Source organism: Hipposideros armiger, unplaced genomic scaffold, assembly GCF_001890085.2.
Source record: "Hipposideros armiger isolate ML-2016 unplaced genomic scaffold, ASM189008v1 scaffold_685, whole genome shotgun sequence".
In the NCBI taxonomy this organism is placed as follows: domain Eukaryota; kingdom Metazoa; phylum Chordata; class Mammalia; order Chiroptera; family Hipposideridae; genus Hipposideros; species Hipposideros armiger.
Window position 1 is genome coordinate 326,918 of NW_017732035.1, and position 19,294 is coordinate 346,211.

The window sequence follows — 19,294 nt, forward strand, 5'->3', positions numbered from 1 at the left end:
GAAACACAAAAATTACCTAAAATAACATAATAAAAACAAAGACAAATATGGAATGAGTGGCTTCCCTGGTGAAGTCTACCAACACGTAAAGAAGAATTAACACCAATACTACTTAAACTGTTCCAACAAATTAAAGAGGAGGGAACACTTCATGACTCATTCTGTGAGGCCAGCATTACATTGATATTAAAGCCAGACAACAACATCACAAGAAAAGAAAATTAGACCAACATCCCACATAAATATAGATGCAAAAGTAAAAAACACTCCAAAAACTAGGAATAGAAAGCAACTTCCCTAACGTGATAATGGACATCTACAAAAATCCCACAGCAAACATAATGGTGAAAGACTAAAAAATTTTCCTCTAAGATCAGGAACGAGGGTGCCCATTCTCACCACTTCTGTTCAACATAGTATTAGAAGTTGTAGCCAGAGCAGTTAGGCAAGAAATAGAAGACATCCAAACTGGGAAGGAAGAAAAACTATATTCACAGGTGACATGATCCTATATATAGAAAATCCAAAGAATCCAAAAGAAAGCTACTAGAGTTAAAAATAAAATACGTAGGAATAATTTAACCAAAGGAGAAGTCTTAGATACTGAAAACTACAAAACATTGCTGAAAGAGAGAAGACAAATAAATGGAAATAAATGTTCATGAAATGAAGAGTTGATATTGTTAAAATGTAATACACTACCCAAAGTGATCTACAGATTCAATACAATCCCCATCAAAATTCCTATAGTCTTTTTTTTTTTCAGAAGTGGAAAAGCCAAACCTTAAATTTATATGAATTGTAAGGGGATCCATATTGTCAAAACAATCTTGAAAATGAAAAATAAAGTTGGAGAACTCACAAACACTTCTGGGTTTCAAAACCTATAGTAATGGCCGGCAGAGTGGCTCAGTTGGTTAAGAGCGCAAGCTCTGAGCAACAGGGTCTCCGGTTCGATTTCCACATGGGCCAGTGAGTTGTGCCTGAGCTGAGCTGAAGCTGAGCTGCCAACAGGTGGCAGGATGGCTCAGCTGGTGAGAGCATGTGCTCCTAACAAGGTTTCCAGTTGACTCCAACATGGGATGGTGGGCTACACCCATCCATAACTAAAAATGAACATGGTACCTTGAGCTGAGCAGCCATGAGCTGCTGATGGGCAGCCAAATGGCAACTGGACTTGGAGCTGAGCTAGCTGTGCCCTCCACAACTAAGACTGAAGGACAACAACTTGACTGTTCCCCTTCCCCAATTCCGCAATGAAATCTTAAAACAAACAAACAAACAAACAAACAAACAAACAAAAACCTACTATAGTAAAAGCCTACAGTAATCAAAACAGTATGGTCAAAACAGTTTGGTACTGGCATAAAGATAGCATACAGACCAATGGAATAGAACTGAGAGTCCAGAAATAAATCCAATATATATATTCAATTGATTTTCAAAGAAGGCGCCAAGTCCATTCAATGGGAGAAAGAATCACCTCTTCAATATATAGTCTGGGACAGCTGTAGTTCCTCATGAAAAAGATGCAATTGGACTCCTACTGCATATCATTTACAAAAATAAGCTCAAAGTGGATAAACAACCTAAATATAAAAGCTAAAAACATCAAACGCTTAGAAGAAACATAGGGGTATATTTTCACAATCTCAGATTTGGCAATGGATTCTTAGATATGGCATGAGCAACAATAAAAACATACATGGATAAAATGAACATCAGAATTAAAAACTTGTGCATCAAAGAACATTACAAAGTGAAAGGACAACATACAAAATGGGAGAAAATATTTGCAAATCATATATCTGGTAAGGGATTGATAACCAAAATATATAAAGAATTCCTCCAACTCAACGAGACAAATAATCCAATTCATAAAAGACTTGAATACGGGTGGCCGGTTAGCTCAGTTTGTTAGAGCACAATGCTCATAACACCAAGGTTGCCTCATGGGTCACTGAGTTGCGCCCTTCACAACTAGATTGAAACTACTTGACTTGAAGTTGATGGGTCCTGGAAAAACACACTGATCCCCAATAAAATTTAAAAAAAAGACTTCAATAGACTTTTCTCCAAAGAAGATATACAAATGACCAATAAGCAAATGAAAGATTCTTGACATCATTAGTCATTAAGGAGATGCAAACGAGACCAAAATGGGATCACCTCACACCTACTAGGATGGCTATTTTTTAAAACAAAGTATTGACGAGGAAGTGGAGAATTTGGAACCCCCACGCATTGGTAGTGGGAATGCAAAATGGTGTGGCCACTGTAGGAAAAACAGTTTAGCACTTCCTCAAAAAGCTAGACAGAATTATCATATGACCCACCAATTCTACTACTAGGTATTATAAAAAGAATTATAAACAAGTACTCAACAGATACTTGTAAGCCAATGGTTATTGTAGGATTATTCACAATAGCCAAAAAGGTAGAAACAATATAAATGTCCATCAACTAATGAATGAATAGACCAGGTGTAATATAGCCAGACAATGGAATATATTTAGCCATAAAAAGGAATTTCTGACATGCTACAACATGGATGAACCCTGAAAACATTATACAAAGTAAATAAGTGACATATAAAAGGACAAATACTGTATGAATTCACTTATATGAAGTACCCAGAGTTGTCAAATTTATGGAGACGAAGTATAGAGGTTACCAAGGGAGGAGAAAGAGGGGAGGGAAATGGGAAATTGTTGCTTAATAGTTGGCTTCTATTTGGAGTGGTAAAAAAGTTTCAGAAATATAGTGGTGATGGTTGTACAACATTGTATTGGGTTGTTGGAAAAGTCATGACGTATTTTTTCTGATTTTCATTGCAAAAATGCATCATGACTTTTCTGATAACCCAATAAATATAATTAATGCCACTAAATTGTACACTTTAAAATGACAAAATTTTTCTTACATTTTACAATAAAAAACAGGGAAAAAACATATTGAGGTTGTTCCTTGGTTCCTTCACCTTCTCCCAGTCTCCAGATCCTTCTCCCACACATCAGCCCAACTTAGTTCTTAAAGCATTTATACAGTACTCCCTACTTAAAAACAAAAAAACAAAAACCCCATTTCTTACTTTGCCTTTCCCTTTTAGAAACAGTAACTGCTGTAAGTCTTGGAGGTTTGACAACTAAGTTTGTGAACTTGTTGCAATGATGTTGCTAACCTTTCTTGATATCAGAGGATTATTCATTATAAATTTATACCACCTGGACAATTAACCAAGTTTACTATTTGGAAGTGCTGACAAGGCCGCATGAAAAATTTATTATTTTTTAAAGATTTTATTGGGGGGATTGGGAGAGGGAACAGCATTGGGGAATCAGGAAAGGGGAACAAACAAGTTGCTGTCCTTTTGTTCTTCAGTCTAGTTGTGGAGGACGTCGCTTCACTGGCCCATGTTGGTATTATCATTGTGCTCTTCCTGGGTGAGGCATTTGCTCACCGGCCATTGGATGGCCGTTCACAGCGGTTCACGAAAGTGCATGCCCGCTGCTGGCCAGCCCCACTGCAGCCTACGCCATCGCCGGTGACTCAAGGCAGCCCAGCTCCAGGTCGAGCTGTTGTTCACCATCTTAGCTGTAGAGGGCACAGTGTTACTGGCCCTAATGTGGGATCCGAACCGGGGCCCTGCTGCTCAGAGCTGGCATCCCAAGCCAACTCCTAACCAACGTGCTACTTGGCCAGCCCTGCATGAAAAAATTAAGATGACCTGAACTTTTTGTGAATAATTCATGGCTCTTGCATCATGATAATACATACACCAGCTCACTGGGTCCTGTCTGTGAGGGAGTTTTTAACCAGTAAACAAATAACTGTATTGGAACACCCTTCCTATTCACCCAATCTGGCCCCCAGTGACTTCTTTCTTTACCTGAAGATAAAGGAAATATTGAAATAAAGACATTTTGATGACATTCAGGACATCAAGGGTAACACAATGATAGCTCTAATGGCCATTCCAGAAAATGAGTTCCACAATTGGCGCTGGTGTCAGTGCATAGCTTCCCAAGGGGAATACTTCGAAGTTTACTATAATTATATTCAACAATGGGGCATGTAGCACTTTTTCTAGGATTAGTTCACGAACTTAATCATCCAACGTTCATAGATCACACCCACGCATGAGTGGCATAGCCCCCAATTTGAATTCCCATCCAGATTCAATTATTTGTATCGTCTATGCAACTATTATGGTCAGATCACTGTCCTTGTCCTTTGCTGTAGCGTAGGACACAGTCCTTGCTTTCAAGTTGTTGGAAATATACACAGAACAATTCAGGACAATGTGGAACAGTGTTTCCCTAATGTCAGTCATCTGGGTGCCACCTTCTCATAATAACATCTAGTTAATATAGTCCTAAATGGAACCAATTATTACAAAGAAGACTATTATAGCTGAGAAGAGGAAAACCAGTATCTCTTGTCATAAACATCACAGATAACCTGTCACACATCAGGAAGACAAAGCAGTTTAAGTTCTAGCTTTATATTTCTGCCCATCAAAAGTCTTGAGCCTAAGATCTGATCTCTGTCAAAAAGGGAAAGAAGGACGAGTGGCGTTGAAGACACCTTAGGAGGAAGCGAGGCTTTCTCCTTGCTGTAATGAAGACTGAACTGCAAGGGACTGACTTGCTCAGTATGCGACTAACTACAATTTACAACATTTCGTCAATTCTGAGATGCAGTCTTTTTTTCACGTTTTGAAATAGGGCTGCATCTTACCATCAACAAGCTGTTCGAGTAACAGCGTTCTGGGTTTTTTTCCTTAGCAGTAAAATTTCTTAAAGCCGATGGCCACTTGCACTGGGTGAAACGGCACGGTACACTGGCGGAAGGCCCTGGCGTCCCACGGTGCCCACCTGGGAACCCCTCGCGTCCACGACAGCTCCACGTCCGCCCAGAGCGCGCCGGGAACTCCTGCTTCCCACCCCGCCGCCCACTGCCCGCGGCGCCTCGAGCGCGCAGGGCCGGCCGAGGTCCCTTTCCTTCCCGCTCAGCGCTCCCTGAGGCCTCCCGACAGCGCCCCGCAGGGGACACTGCCGGTCACGCGCAGACCCCTTCCCAGGCCCGGCACAGACAGGTCGCGCACGACCAAGGTCACCCCACGGGCCGCACCACCCCGGGGCCACAGACGCAGCGCGGACGCGGCTCTGTGACGCCACGGCCCCGCCCGCGCGGCGGGGGACTCCTCCCGGGGCGGGGCTGCGTGCTGACGCCACACGCCGGGGCGGGGCCGAGAGTTTGGTGCCTTGGAGTGGGGTGTCGGAGCCTCATTCGGGTGGAGCAGAGTCGGAGAGAGGTAAGCGCGCGCGGCCGCCGGCCCGGCCCGGCCCAGGGTGGAGGCTCCGTGCCCTTCGGACAGAGGACGGGAGTCTCGGTAGAGGGCGAGGCCGCCGCGCCTTCGCCGGCGCCGGCGCCGCGGTGACAGGGAGCGAAGCTGGATAGAGCGGGGCTGACCGCGGGAGGTGGGCGGGACGGGGGTCTGACGGACGGGAGCAGCAGCCAGTGGCGCGGCGGGCGCCTCCTGGCGGGCGGAGATTGGCGGGTGCGGGCGCGCGCGGAGGTCGCGCGGAGCGCGGAGCGGCACGCCATTGGCCGTGGTGGGTGGGGCCGCGCGGCGGATGTGAGGGAACGGGCGCCACCGCGGGGGTGACCCCCAAGGTCGAGGAGGAGTCACGTGAGAGGCGCCCCTCCCCGTCCTCTGCGCGCCCGACGCGCTGGCGGACGGCGCGCCCTTGAAGCGGCTGCGGGTTCAGGACGCCGGGCCCCGCAACCCAGAACACAGTGTGGGGTTGGCTCCTTCCCCGGCAGTCCCTGCGCTCCTGGGGCGACGCCCTGCCCCGCTGCCCTCAGTACCTGCGGTACGCAGCACCCCACCCATCCTTCTTGCTCCTAGGGGTGACGCCCTCGGTGAGCGGATTACCGCACAGCACCCCACGTACTCAGTACCCACCGTACCCATCCTTTCTCTGCGCTCCTTGGGGAGCACTCTTGAGCAGATTACCCCCGCAGCACCCCACTGTGATCAGTACCCCGCGCGCGGTACTCCCTCCTGCGTGCTGCTGGAGTGACACCCCTGATGAGCAGGTCTGCCCTGCAGTACCCAGCACGCTCCTCCTCCACTCTTCACGCACCTTTTCCCTTCCGCAAAGTTGCCTGACATAAGAGTGAGTGGTGTGCGACACTGGTGTCAGGGACCCTGCGGTCTCTGCTCTTCACCCAGAACAGAGGAGAGATGACTCTGAGGCCGAGGTGCGAACTCTGTGTTGGGTTTCGCTGCACCTGGCTTTGCGGTCCTGTGCTTCGCCGCAGGAGCCGGAGGCCCACTTCCAGGTGTGTTGCTCTGAGCAGCTTTAAGACCAGTGCGCCGTTTGCACGGTGGCACACCACAGGTTTTTATGCGCACCAGCGCCTTAGGAAAACATGCAATGCTATTCTAGCTTTGCAAATAAGCGGAGACTAAATCTTGTAAAGTTGGAGAAAGATCAGAGTATCCTGATTATTTTTTTTGAGGGCACTTTCCACATTTTACTTTTTTTGCTTTAGCAGCTGTATTGAGATAGAATTCACGTACTGTACAATACACTCGTTTAAAGTATGCAAGTAAATGATTTGCAGCATATTCACAGTTATACAACTGCCCCACAATTCATTTATTTTTAAAGACTTACTTTAATTTCAGAAACAAGAGTTTCTGTTGGTTTTCATTTAAATTCGAATGCTGTTTATTACATGCCAAATATTTACTGTGTTTATTATACCTTCACACATACATGTATACATATGTGTTTATCAGAGCTGCTTTTAACTACTCATGTGTCCCATTTGAAAAAGAGACTGCACTATCAACCTTTTAAAATTTTAGGTAGTTTTTATTTTGGAATAATTATGCAATTATTGAGATATTTAGTTTGAGAAATTGTGCATACCATCTGTGGTATGCAGTTACAACCAGCAGCACAGAAAGGTCCCATGGCCCTTCACCCAGTCGGCTCCAGTGGTAACATCTTGCAAAAACTGTGCCTCAGTGTCACAACCAGGTACTGACACTGACAGCTGTGAAGATACAGAACAGCTCTGTCACCACAGGGCGCAGCCTTTTGGGATTGGCTTTTCCCACTCACATCATTCTCTGAAGAGTCGTGTAGATTGTTGCCTGTATCTGTAGTTTGTTCTTTTTTGTGCCTACAGGTTATGGATGTACCACAGTTGATTTAACTGTTCAGCCATTGAAAGACACCTGGGTTGTTTTCATTCTTTGGCTATTATGAATAAGGCTACTACAAACATCCATATACAGTGTTTATGTGAACATCAGTTTTCATTTCTCTGGAATAAATGTCCGGGAGTGCAATCACTAGATCATAGGGTAGTTGCATGTTTCGTTTTTTAAGAAATAGCCAAAGTGTTTTCCAGAATGGCTGTACCATCTTACATCCCACCAACAATGTATTTGTAATCCAGTTTCTCCACATCCTTGCCAGCATTTGGTGATGTTATAATTTTTTTATTTACCCATTCTCATACATGTGCAATGATGTCTCATTGTGGCTTTAATGTGCATTTCCCTGATGGCAGGTGATACTGACCGTATTTTCATGTGTACCTTTACCATCTGTGTATCCTCTTCAGTGAACAATGCCTGTTCATATCTTTTCCCATGTTGCAATTGGATCATTTGCTTTTGTTTAAGTGTTATTTTGTTAATTCCTTATATAGTCTAGATATTAGTTCTTTGTTCAGTATGTGGTTTGCTAATATTTTCTGCTAGTCTGTAGCTTGTCTTTTCAATTTCTTAACATGGTCTTTTGCACAGCAAGAATTTTAACTTTAATGAAGTCTAGTGTATTAATTTGAATTGTGCTTGTGGTATCAAGTCTAAGAACTTTAGCTCTAGTTCCTGAAGATTTTCTCTTATGTACTTTTCTAAAAGTTTCATAGCTTTGCATTGTACGTTTAAGTGTGTGATCCACTTGGAGTGACTTTCTGTGTAAGGTGTAAAATCTAGATTGAGTGGGGTTTTTTTCTTTTTTTTTTTTTACTCTGGATATCCAGCCAACACCATTTGTTGAAAAGATTGTTCTTCCTCCACTGAATTGTTTTTGCATGTTTATCAAAAATCGGTTGTGCACATGTGGGTCTGTTTTCTAGTTCTCGTTTCTGTTCCATTTATCTTTTTTTCTATCTTATCATCAATACCACACTTGATTACTATAGTTACAGTAAATCTTGAAATCAGGTAGATTGATTCATCCCACTTTATTTTTCAAAATCGTTTTTGCTAATCTCATTTCTTTGCCTTCGTATATAAATTTTAGAGTAATCTTATCTAATATCTTAAAGAAATCTCACTGGGATTTTGATAGGAATTACGTCATGCCTGTATATCAATTTGGAGATAATCAACACTCTTCCAGCCCATTAGCACAGTGTATCTCTCCATTTGCTTAATTTTTTCATTGTTTTCATCAGTGTTTTGTAGTTAGCATACAAGTCTTGCACATGTTTTGTTAGACTTACACTAAGTATTCCCTCTTTTAAAATTTTTGGTTTTCATGTGTGTATGGACAGTATATAGAAATACAATTGATTTTTATATGTTTATCTCGTATCCTGTAACCCTGCTGAATTCACTTATTCTGTGAGTGTTTTTGTAGCTTCTTGAGGTTTTGTACATAGACAGTCATGTCATCTGCAAATAAGAGTAATTTATTTCTTACTCTCTGGTCTGGATGCCTTTTAGATCCTTTTCTTGCCTTACTGTCCTGGCTACAACTTCCAATACTGTTAAATAACAGGGACGAGAGTGGACATCCTTACACTACTCCGTTTTAGAAAGAAGCCTTCGGTCTTTCACCATTAAGTATAATGTTAACTGTAGGTTTTTGTGGATGCTTTATATCAAGTTGAAGTTCCCTTCTATTCTTAGTTTTCTGAAAGTTTTTATCATGAAGGGGTGTTGAATTTTGTCAAGTGCTTTATCTGCATCTATTGATATGATTGTGTGATTTTTCTTCTCTAGCTTGTCAATATGGTAGGCTACAATGTTTTTTGTTTGGGTTTTTTTTGTTTTGTTTTGTTTTTTTAATATTGAACTAGCTTTGTATCTCTGGAATAAACCCCACTAGGTCACTGTATATAATTGTATTTATATATTGCTTAATTCTCTTTGCTATATTTTGTTAAGCATCTTTTTCATCTGTATTCATGAGGGATGTTAGAGTTTAAAGTTTTTTTTGTACTTTGTCTGGGTTTGGTATCAGAAATATTAGTTTCATGAGATGAATTGAGAAGTGTTCCCTCCTCTTGTATTTTCTGGAAGAGATTCTGTAGAATTGGAGTTAATTTATCTTTAAACATTCGGTAGGCTTCCCCAGTGAAACCATCTGGGCCTGAAAATTACATTTTTAGGAGCTTTTTTAATTGCAAATTAAAGTTCTTTAATAGTTGTAGGGTTATAAAGTTATCTGTTCCAAATTGGGTGAGTTGTGGTAATTTGTACTTTTGTTGAGTTTTTCTCTATCTTTGTTGATCTTATGTCTAGTTGTTTTATCCTTTTTGAAGGCGGGGAGGTTCAAATCTCCAACTATAATTGTGGGTTTGTCTTTTTCTCTTTCCCCCCTTTTTTTTTTTTTAAAGATTTTTATTGGGGAATTGGGGGATGGGAACAGCCCTGGGGATTGGGGAAAGGGGAACAGACAAGTTGCTGTCTTTTTGTTCTTCAGTCTAGTTGTGGAGGACGTTGCTTCACTGGCCCAAGTTGGCACCATCATTGCACTCTTCCTGGGCAAGGCACATCAGTCGCCGGCTTCTGGACGGCCGCTCACTGTGGCTGCTGGCCACTCACGCTGGCTGCTGGCTACACACGGTAGCCCATGGCAGCCCCCCTGCCACAGGGGCTGCAGCCTACACCCTCGCCGGCGACTCCCAGCAGCCCAGCTCCAGGTCGAGCTGTTGTTCAGCATCTTAGCTGTGGAGGGCAGTGCCACTGGCCCTCATCTGTGGGATCCGAACCGGGGCCCTCTGGCGTCCCAAGCCAGCTCTTAACCAACGTGTCACTCGGCTGTCCCTCTTCACTTTTATTAGTTTGATTTGCATATTTTTCACTATGATGTTTGGTGCACACACACATTTAGGATTGCTTTATCTTCTTGGTGGGTTGGTTTTTTATTGTTATGTAATGGCCCTCTCTGTCTCTGGTAATTTCCTTTGCTCTAACGTCCATTTTATATGAGAATAATATAGCCCTTATTTCCTTTGATTTATGCTTGCATGGTATATAATTTTCATTGTTTTGCTTTCAACATTCCTATATCATTTTATTTGAAGTGAGCATCTTGTAAACAAGTATACAGTTGCCAATCCCTGCTTCGTAATTGGTGTATTTAGGTCATTTATGTTTAATGTAATATTTGACGTATTAGGACTTAAGAGTCTGCCATTTTATTCTTTATTTTCTGTTTTGTTTTGTTTCTCTGTTTTGTCTTCCCTGATTTCTTGTAGGTTACTTGAACATTGTTTTGAAATTCCACCTTTATTTGTATGTAGTGTTTTTGAGTATATATGTATATATCTTTGTATAGCTTTTTTAGAGGTTGTTTAGATATCACATTATATATACATAACCTACCACGGTCCACTGCTGTCATCATTTTATAGTGTAGAAACCGTACCTCCATTTACATCCTTTACCCTCCTCCATTGAATTATCTTAAACTATTTTCTCTATATACATTTAGAACAATACCAGACATGTAATTTTTGCTTCAACCATCACACATAATTTAGAAGAATCAAGAGGAGAAGGAAATTATATTTATTCAATATTTGTTCTTTCCATTGTTCTTGCTTCTTTCATGGTATTCCAGGATTCCTGCTTCTATCGTTTCCTTTCTGTTTAGAGAATTCCTTTAGCAGTTCATTGAGGGTGGGTCTTCTGGCAGCATATTCTCTTAGTTTTTCCTGAAGGATATCGTCACTGGATATAGGGTTCTAGGTGGACAGTTCTTTTCCTTCAGATCTTGAAAAGTGTGGTGCCGCTTTCTCTTGTTCTCCATAGCTTCTCATGAGAAATATGCTGTTCAAGTTGTTTGTCTGTAGTTTTCAGAAGTTTGTTTATGATGTGTCTTGGAGTAGACGTCTTTGGGTTTATTCTGTTTGGGGTTTACTCAGCTTCTTGAAACTGTAGGTTTACAACTCTTGCCAAATTTGGAAAGTTTTCAGCCATTATTTCTTTGACTACCTTTGCAGCACTTCCCTCTTTCTTTTCCTGGGATTCAGACGACATATTTATGTCATCATTATATCTGGTGTTGTAGTCCTACATATCCTGAAGGCCATTTTTTTCCCCCAGTCTATTTTCTCTGTTTTTTGGATTGGGCAAATTTTTTTTTTCTAGTGTCATGTTCACTGATTTTCTTTTGTCTCTTCCATTCTGTGGTTTAATTCATCCATTAAGTTTTTTAATTTGGTGGTTGTATTTTTAGTTCTGAAATTTCCATTTCGTTCTTCTTTATATCTTCTATTTCTTTGCTGAGGCTTTTAATTTTTCATTTGTTTCAAGTGGAAGCGTTTTGATGCTGGCTCATTTAACATCTCTACCAGATAATTCTGACATTTGTGTCATCCTGGTGTTGGTGTCTAGAGATTTTGTTTGTTTGTTTCAGTTGAGATCATCTTGGTTCTTGATGTGGTGACTGATCTTTGATTGCATGTTGTGTTAAGAAACTGGGTCTTATTTAAGTCTCTGGGGAGAACAGAGCAGAGCAGAGCAGGCCACCTCTGACACTGATGGGGGCAGGTGGATGCTGCCTGGCCCTCTGGCGGGCATGGAATCCAGGCTTCCCTCCTGGCCACCACTGACATTGTTGAGGGGGCTTATTGTCACCTAGTGGGAATGGAATTCCCTGATCTCCTCTGATGTTACCAGGTGTGGGGGGGTGGACCAGGTGTTTTCTTTGGGGTTGACTGCAGTGAGCAGTTATCGTCTCAGAATGTTTTGTCCTGCTAGGCTACCCTGGTCCTGGTCCTCTGGCCAGAGGCAGCTGGCTTTTGTTGAGGGTTGTCTACATTAGTTGGCGTTTCTGGGTTGCTAGCTTCTCCAGCACCTATTCTGAGATATACGAAGCAAAAAGAAAACCAAGAACTCAAAGCTGTGTCTTTCTTTGGGCCCCAAGGTCCCTTCCAAGTCTGTCTGCTCTCCATCTTTCAGAGTCTTACGTTTTGTTTTGTTTTGTTTTAAATGTAATATGTTTTTAGCTGCATTTAGTGGGCAACGGAAGTCCTGTTTATGCTTTTAAAATGTTTCATAAATCCTGATAAATGGCTTTGCTTGCCATGAAGGTTGAATACTTTGTGCTCTGAGCAGCACTTTTGAATGGTGCCTGTTTACCGCACCCTGGAACACTGCAGTCAGGGCACCTCCCAGCTCAGGGTGCAGCCTGGACAGATGATCTTGCAGACCCCACACACTGAAGCTTGTTGGGGTTCTGACTGTGGACATGGAAGTCATTCCCAGCGATCTGTTCAGCTACCCACTCCAAATTAACTTGCATTTCAGTTGACCTTGGGAACTTCAGCTTTTTAAGAGATATCTTTAGTTGGTCTTTTTTCCTGGTAAATTTAAAGTGTGCAGAGTGCTTTCATGTTTGCAGCATAATTACAAAAGAAACATTGTGAGGGAGCAGAGTGATCACCCCTTTCGCTGACTGGGAAAGGGGGTGAATGCAGATCAAGTGCTGTGTTTAAGGTGCGAGCCCCAAGGTCCCAACTCTGCCTCTTTGCCCGCAGGCTTAGGCATCATTTCCATGTAGGACTGGCAAAATACCTCCACGTTTAAAAGTAATCCTCACTACCTCCCTACCTCTCAGTTAGGTTTGCTGAAAGCATCACAAGTGAAAGACTGGATTCTTGGAGACTCTACTTCTGAAGGGAGAGTTGGTATTTGTGCTCTCTCATCTAATCTTTGCATCCCCCTAAAGCTAAAGTGCTTGTGGCAGCATCAGAGCTGTGCAGCCAGCATCGTCTTCTGGGTTGGTCGTGAGAATCTTCGAGTCCGAAACCAAAAAAAAAGAAGGAAAGAAAATGTTTGCAAGATGAGCTGCTGTTCTTTGGAAATGGTTGTCGGGCAGCGCCTGGGGACAGCCACTCAGTGGTGCGTGGCTGTTGCATGGAAGACTTACTTCGGGACAGGCTGTGCACAGGCTGTTTCTGCTGATGTGCCTCTTTAATTGCCCTCTGCCTGGCCAGTGTGACACTGATAGGCATCAGGAGTCGGTGTGTCCCCATGGGCGGTGGCCTTGGGCAGGGTGTGTGCAGGTTGCCCTTGAGTCAGGGTGTGTGCAGGTGCCCAGCACAGATAAAGTCCTACCTTCTTCCAGCATGTAGTCAGTCTCCTAAGGGCAGGGCCCTGAATGCTGAAAAACAAATTTTGCTTTGTTTTTTTTTTAACTTTTTCAACCGTATTGTTCTGAAATGTATAGGTGTATACTTGCACCTTGAAATTAATGGAGTACAGTCTCTTTGTGTACTTTACTGATGTTGATAGGTTCACTTAGTTTTTCTTGGACACTTTCTTTTTTAGAAAACAACTTCATTGAGGTATAATTTCCATGCCATACAATTTACCCATTTAAATTGTGTGGTCGAGTGTTTCCAGTCTAATAGAAGGTTTTGCAACCATCACCATAATCTAGTTTTAGAGCATTTTTATGCCCCCTAAAGAAACCCCCACACTTGTCAGTGGTCGCATCTCACCCCGCCTCAGCCCTCGGCAACCCTGCGTGGACTGTCTGTCTGTAGAGCTGCTGCTTCTGAACACGTCATATAAATGGAACCACACGACCTGTGGGCTTTGGGAATGGCTTAGTTCACGGAACATAGTGTTTTCCAGGTTCATGTGTCATGTGTCAGTGGTTCTCTCCTGTTCTTTGCTGAATGTCGTCTGTTGTGCGGCTCTACCACATTCTGTGTTTGCCCTTCACCTGCTGGCGGACGTCTGGCGTGCCCACTGTTTGACTGGTAGGAATAATCGTGTACAAGTTTCTGGACACATGCTCTGAGTTGTCTCAGTCATGTCCCTAGGAGTGGAATTGCCGAGTTCCTTGGCCAGTCTGTGTTTGCCGTTCGGAGGGACTGCCACCTACTGGACTGCCGAGGGCTAGAAATGCAGCTTGTCTAGGGTCCCACCAGCCGGCGGCCTGCTCTGGGCAGAGCAGGGGGAGGGAGCAGTTTTGTGGTGGTCAGTGCAGCACTGTTAGTGCGGCGTCCCAGCGGCTGGTGAAGGTGCTACTGTGTTTGAGGAGAAGCCGGCCGGCCATAGGTGTGTCAGGCTGCCGAGGTAGTGATGACATGGGAGGGACACACGTGTCCTTCGGAGCTGAATAATTAAGAAAGGCAGCCCTGAGAGTGGCAGTAGGGGGATGGTTGCCATCGGTGTCTTTAGCGGCCCGCTGCCTGCCTTCAGTTTTCTCGTGGGAGAAGTTGGAGCGTAGGTGGATGGAGGGAGAACTGCTGAAGGAACCCAAAACTTTGGCTTTAAGGTACAAACACTGCAGGGGTTAAGTTTGCATTCCTAGCTAGAGCCAAAGGGTCACTTCGGAGGAGCAGGTTTGTGTGTGTGTTTGGCTTGTTTTGAGGCACCCATTCTGCCTTTCCCTTGTGCCCATCTGTATTTTCTGAGCAACAGAGCAGCCGCACACACTGCCGGTGACGGTCCCTTAGGCGCATTCTGATCATCCTCAGGCCGAGAGGCAGGGTCTTACACGCAGTGCAGAGGACGGTTCATGAACATTCATTTCTGATTCCCAGCAGGTCTCGGCCTGGAGCTCTTCCAGGTGGGTGTGCAGGTGGGCCGCTTGCTTCCAGGTAGATTCCTGGGCAGAGGCCTTGGTGAGCCGGAGTCCCTGCCCAGGCGCCCCTCCTCTCCCAGGGCCCCTTTTGCCCAGATTGGAAGTGTCCTTGTCCCTTTCTGACGGGGTCCCCGCCCAGTGGCATTTGGGGTTGTTGGAAGTGGTTCCGAACCCTCTGGGAACAATTTGAATAAACTCTCATAATCTGGAGGACAATCAGCTTTCATAAAATGGCTGCTTTTCTTAGGAGTTATAAATTAGACTTAGTAGAATTATGACCTCAAGTGCAGAGTCCATTCAGATCAGAAGCAAATAGATTTATCCATCCCCTCTCCTCCCTCAGGCCTGGGTGTTTCCTCCCTTCCCCTCCCTCACCCCCCCCCAAGCTGTGCTCCCCTTAAGCCCTGACCTCTCCTTCCTCCAGCCCGTGGCTGCCATCACTGAAGGGTAGGGAGAACAGGGACTTTGCTGTTAGGAAGCCTGGGCTGGGAGCCCGGCTGTGCTCTTGATGGCCCTGTGACCTTGGGAGGACGTAAGCAAAAACTCAGGGGTGCTCTGTAGGACGGAGGGGTTTGTGGGCTAGTGGAGAGTCCGGCATGTCAGGTTGCTGCCCAGAGTGTGCAGATAGGAGGGCTGGGCATGTCCGTCTTCCCTGTGTGAACGCTTTCCTCTGACCCTCTGAGCCGGGTCCCTGTCCCCATCCCACACCCCATGGTCCCCACCACGTGTCCCTGTGCTCCTCCTGTTTTCTCACTCTCTGCCTTTCCGCTTCTGCTTCCGGAGGAGCACTCCCTTCCGGAGGCTGCTCTCCCCTCCAGCCCTGCAGACCCTCCCTTGGTGGCTGCGCCCTCGCTCCCAGGAGGTCTGCTGGCACTCTGGGCACTCTGTGCTGTCTGTGGTTTTGTTAAAAAGTTCTTTCTCTTCTGCTCAAAGATAAGTTATTTGAGAACCCTTTCCAGTTTCTCTGGTTCTGCAAACACCGTGAGCCCTGCAGGCACTCAGTAGTTCCCGGGTAGAGGAGAGTTGTTTTGCAGTTAGTCCTGATCTGATCCCTAATTGGTCCATCCTTATCCCTTTCCTGGTTGTTTTACAGGACGTGTGAACTTAGAGCACGTCGCGTGTTTACACTATGCAGTGGGCTGTGCCCCTCAGACCTGACTTAGCCACGTCCTCGGTCACTGCATGGAGAGGCTGAGGCCACCTGCCACATGTGCCCCTGAAGTCTGTCCCCCAGCTGAGCCTGCGGCTTTTCCCAGGAGTCTTGTCCACTGAAACACTCACTCTAACTGCCCCTCTTTTCTGTGCAGGCGGTGGTGAGAAGCTCCTGGACAAGAATGTTTCACTTAAGGACTTGTGCGGCCAAGTTGAGGCCGCTGACGGCCTCCCAGACTGTTAGGACGTTCTCCTGGAACAGAGTGGCGGCCGCTAGGACGTTTGGGAACATCCGGTGCTACACGGCACCGGTGGCCGCAGAGCCCTTCCTGAGCGGGACAAGTTCCAACTACGTGGAGGAGATGTACTATGCCTGGCTGGAGAACCCCAAGAGCGTTCACAAGGTAAGGCTTACAGGAGCGCCACCCTCTATGTCTGGAGCCAGCCTGCTGTCGGCCCGTCAGCGTCCAGGTCAGCGCGTGCGTCCTGGGGGCACCCGGCAGGCGGCCAGTGGCAGGCGGCCGCCCGGGCCCAACACACACTGCTCCCTGGAACGGCAGCAGCTAACCCGCCAAGACCTCGAGAAGCACTTGCACCACTTCCAGGACCTCAGCAAGGCTGCTGGAGGGTGGGGACGCGAAGAAAGGAGATCCCAGGAGGGACCAGCCTGGGGACGCTCCTCCGAGCCGGCGTCTGGACCTCACGTGATGTCATTGTCACTCAGTCTACATTGCAGTCTCCTGTTTTCTCCTGTACTTGAGAGAAAACTGCACGGGGGCTCTCTTCTGCCATCTGTCACCTGTAAGGCGCTGCCAGCTGAGTGCCTCTTGTTACAGCATGCTTGGCCCAGGGCACACCTGGTGGCAGGACTTCTCAGCACTTGGCCAGTGGATAGTTGTAGGTTTGGATGACCATTTGTTGGTTTTCAGGCCAGGCAGCTGGCCTATTGTGGGAGCTGGGGGGTGAGTACCCGAGCTGCCCAGGAGCAGAGGGCATGGGACACAGCAGGGGTTGGCACAGAGGTGTGTCATGCAGGCTGGCATCGTCACTCTTGATTTGACCTTTTCCTTCCTTGAGAATATTGGGGTCTCCATTGGGCCCCGAGGATAACCTTTACCCTGAGGTGCTGGTGACATTTAAGATATGATGCAGTCATGTGACTGCTGGAGCCAGCAGCCCTGTCTTGTCAGCAATGCTGCCTGTTGGCCCTAACCTCAGTGCTCAGCAGAGGAGGGCAAGGAGCCAGGTCCTTCCCATTTCCGCGGCCACCCGAGCAAGGGGACCCCTGGAGTCTTTCCCAGGCTGTAAACAGGACTGCCTGTGCTGTTGCCGGCTGCAGGTTTCCTGTGACAGTGGCTGCAAGCTTGTCTCTAGAGTAAACTCAGCCCAGAGGTCTCGGCTCAGGCTGTCACCTGGTGTCAGGCTGTGCTTTGCTTCCCTTTCCCCAAACCTGCCTGCGTGTGGAACCGAGCAGGTCTTCTTAAGTTACAGCTGGTTTTAGAGAGAAAGGCAGCTGGGTGGACACAACGAGACAGGTCTGGTTTCAGGACGATGGAGAACGTCACGTGGCTCTGTGGGCAGGGCCTGGAAGGGGCCAGGGCACAGAGGCTCCTGCGGAAGCTTTTGGAAGGGTTTTAGGGGATATGACCCTAGAGCAGTGATGCCTAAGTGTGCTGATTTTCCTCGAAAAGCTTTTTTTCTTTCCTGAGGTACCTTACTATTATCATTAGTGTTTGTGTTAATATCGCATCATTATTGTTTTTTTAAAAACTCACTCTTCAGAGGAGTGTTAGGTTCACAGCAAACTCGAAGGGCAGGCACAGAGTACCCACATACCCCCCCAACACGCAGCCCCCCCTACTGTCGTCACCCCCACCAGAGGCATGACCTTTGTTCCCGTTGATGAACCTACACTGACACGTCATCGTCACCCCAAGGCCACAGTCTGTATCAGGGTTGGTTCTTGGTGGTGTGTGTGCCCTGGTTTTGGCCAGATGTGTAATCACAAGTGCCCCTCACTGTACCATCACACAGAGAAGTTTCGCTGCCCTGAAAACCCTCTGTGCTCTGCCTATTTTTGAAAACTAGTTTTACCACGTGGTATCAGGGCAGGCACTGGGGGCACCTCGGGCTGGGAGGGGATGGTCATGGTGGCCATCGTCCCCGGGGTGGGACGACACGGTGGGAGGTCTGTGGGGGGAGAATCCAGGGTGGGGATCGGGTCCCTGGGCTCTGAGGGTCAGAGTGGGCACCTCGTCAGAGACTCGGCAGTGGGGGTGGGTGGAGGAGCTCAGAAAGGGACTTGACAGTTCGCTGAGGGCACGCGTACTGGCGTCTTCTGGCCAGATTTTATGCACTGGCTTCTGTTGCTGGGGTTCTCCAGGGTACACAGCACCTTCTCAAGGGAGAAGGACAGGGTGGCGTAAACCAGTGGGCAGGCAGCAGTCCCCGGTCCCCTCACCCCCCGCCATCCCAGCACGGTGGGGCTGAGCACCTCGCCTTGGGCCTGGCCAGTGCTCGTTTTCCAGGGACACGGTGCAGATCTTTGTTCCGGTTTTCAGAGGCATCTGTGACCCGGGGAGGAAGGCCTTAGGAGTAGCAGCTTGGTTAAGAACGCCACGTTTGGCTGGCTGTAGCACATGTAGTTCAGGTCGAGGTACTGAAGTAGATCTTGAGGTTGATTTGACCTTCTGACGTCTCGTGTGCATCAAGACAGGCTGGGCTCCCTGTGCTGACCTGTCACTCTCGCCCTCCGCCACCAGAGCAGCTGGGGGAAGGGCCAGCACAGAACTCCTCCGAGTCTGGCAGAAACAGAACAAACTTAGCATCTCCCCCTCCCGCCCTTCTTTGCTGTGCTTCCCTGTTATTATTTTTTAAACTTTTTGTGATGTTTTTGAATATACAGTAGAGAGAAGTACAAAATGAGCATCCGTGAGGAGAGCCATTGCCCACCATGGGCAGCTCTGTAGTTTGCAGACTCTAAACAGCTGCTCTCCCCACTCGCTTTTCTGATTGTTGGTCTGTTTAGTGGGGGCCCATGAAGGCAGGTTGCAGATCTGTGTCACCTTGCCATGAGTGTCCGGGCTGGCTATAGCTAACGGAGCATGTTCTTAACAAGAAATTAACAAAATTAACAGGCCATCCTCTGCTGTAATCGGTTCTCTGTATTTGGCCCCTTGTGATTATCTTTTTTTTTTTTTTTTTAAGATTTTTATTTTTTTATTGGGGAGTTGGGGGGATGGGAACAGTGCTGGGGAATTGGGGGAAGGGGAACA

At 46.3% G+C, this 19,294-nt stretch overlaps 1 protein-coding gene across 4 annotated transcripts in view; it reads left to right on the forward strand.

Annotated features, from left to right (window-relative positions):
* Positions 1-4,774: 4,774 nt before the first annotated feature.
* OGDH (oxoglutarate dehydrogenase) overlaps positions 4,775-19,294 on the forward strand; it is a 63,123-nt gene continuing 48,603 nt past the window's right edge. For 2 of the 4 annotated variants that reach the window (XM_019626571.1, XM_019626573.1), the window contains exons 1-2: positions 4,775-5,317; positions 16,175-16,423. In XM_019626571.1, the coding sequence (XP_019482116.1) occupies positions 16,202-16,423 (222 nt within the window). In that variant the 5' untranslated portion in view covers positions 4,775-5,317; positions 16,175-16,201. The remainder of the gene's footprint in view (positions 5,318-16,174; positions 16,424-19,294) is intronic. The other 2 variants (XM_019626572.1, XM_019626570.1) reach the window with 2 other exon arrangements.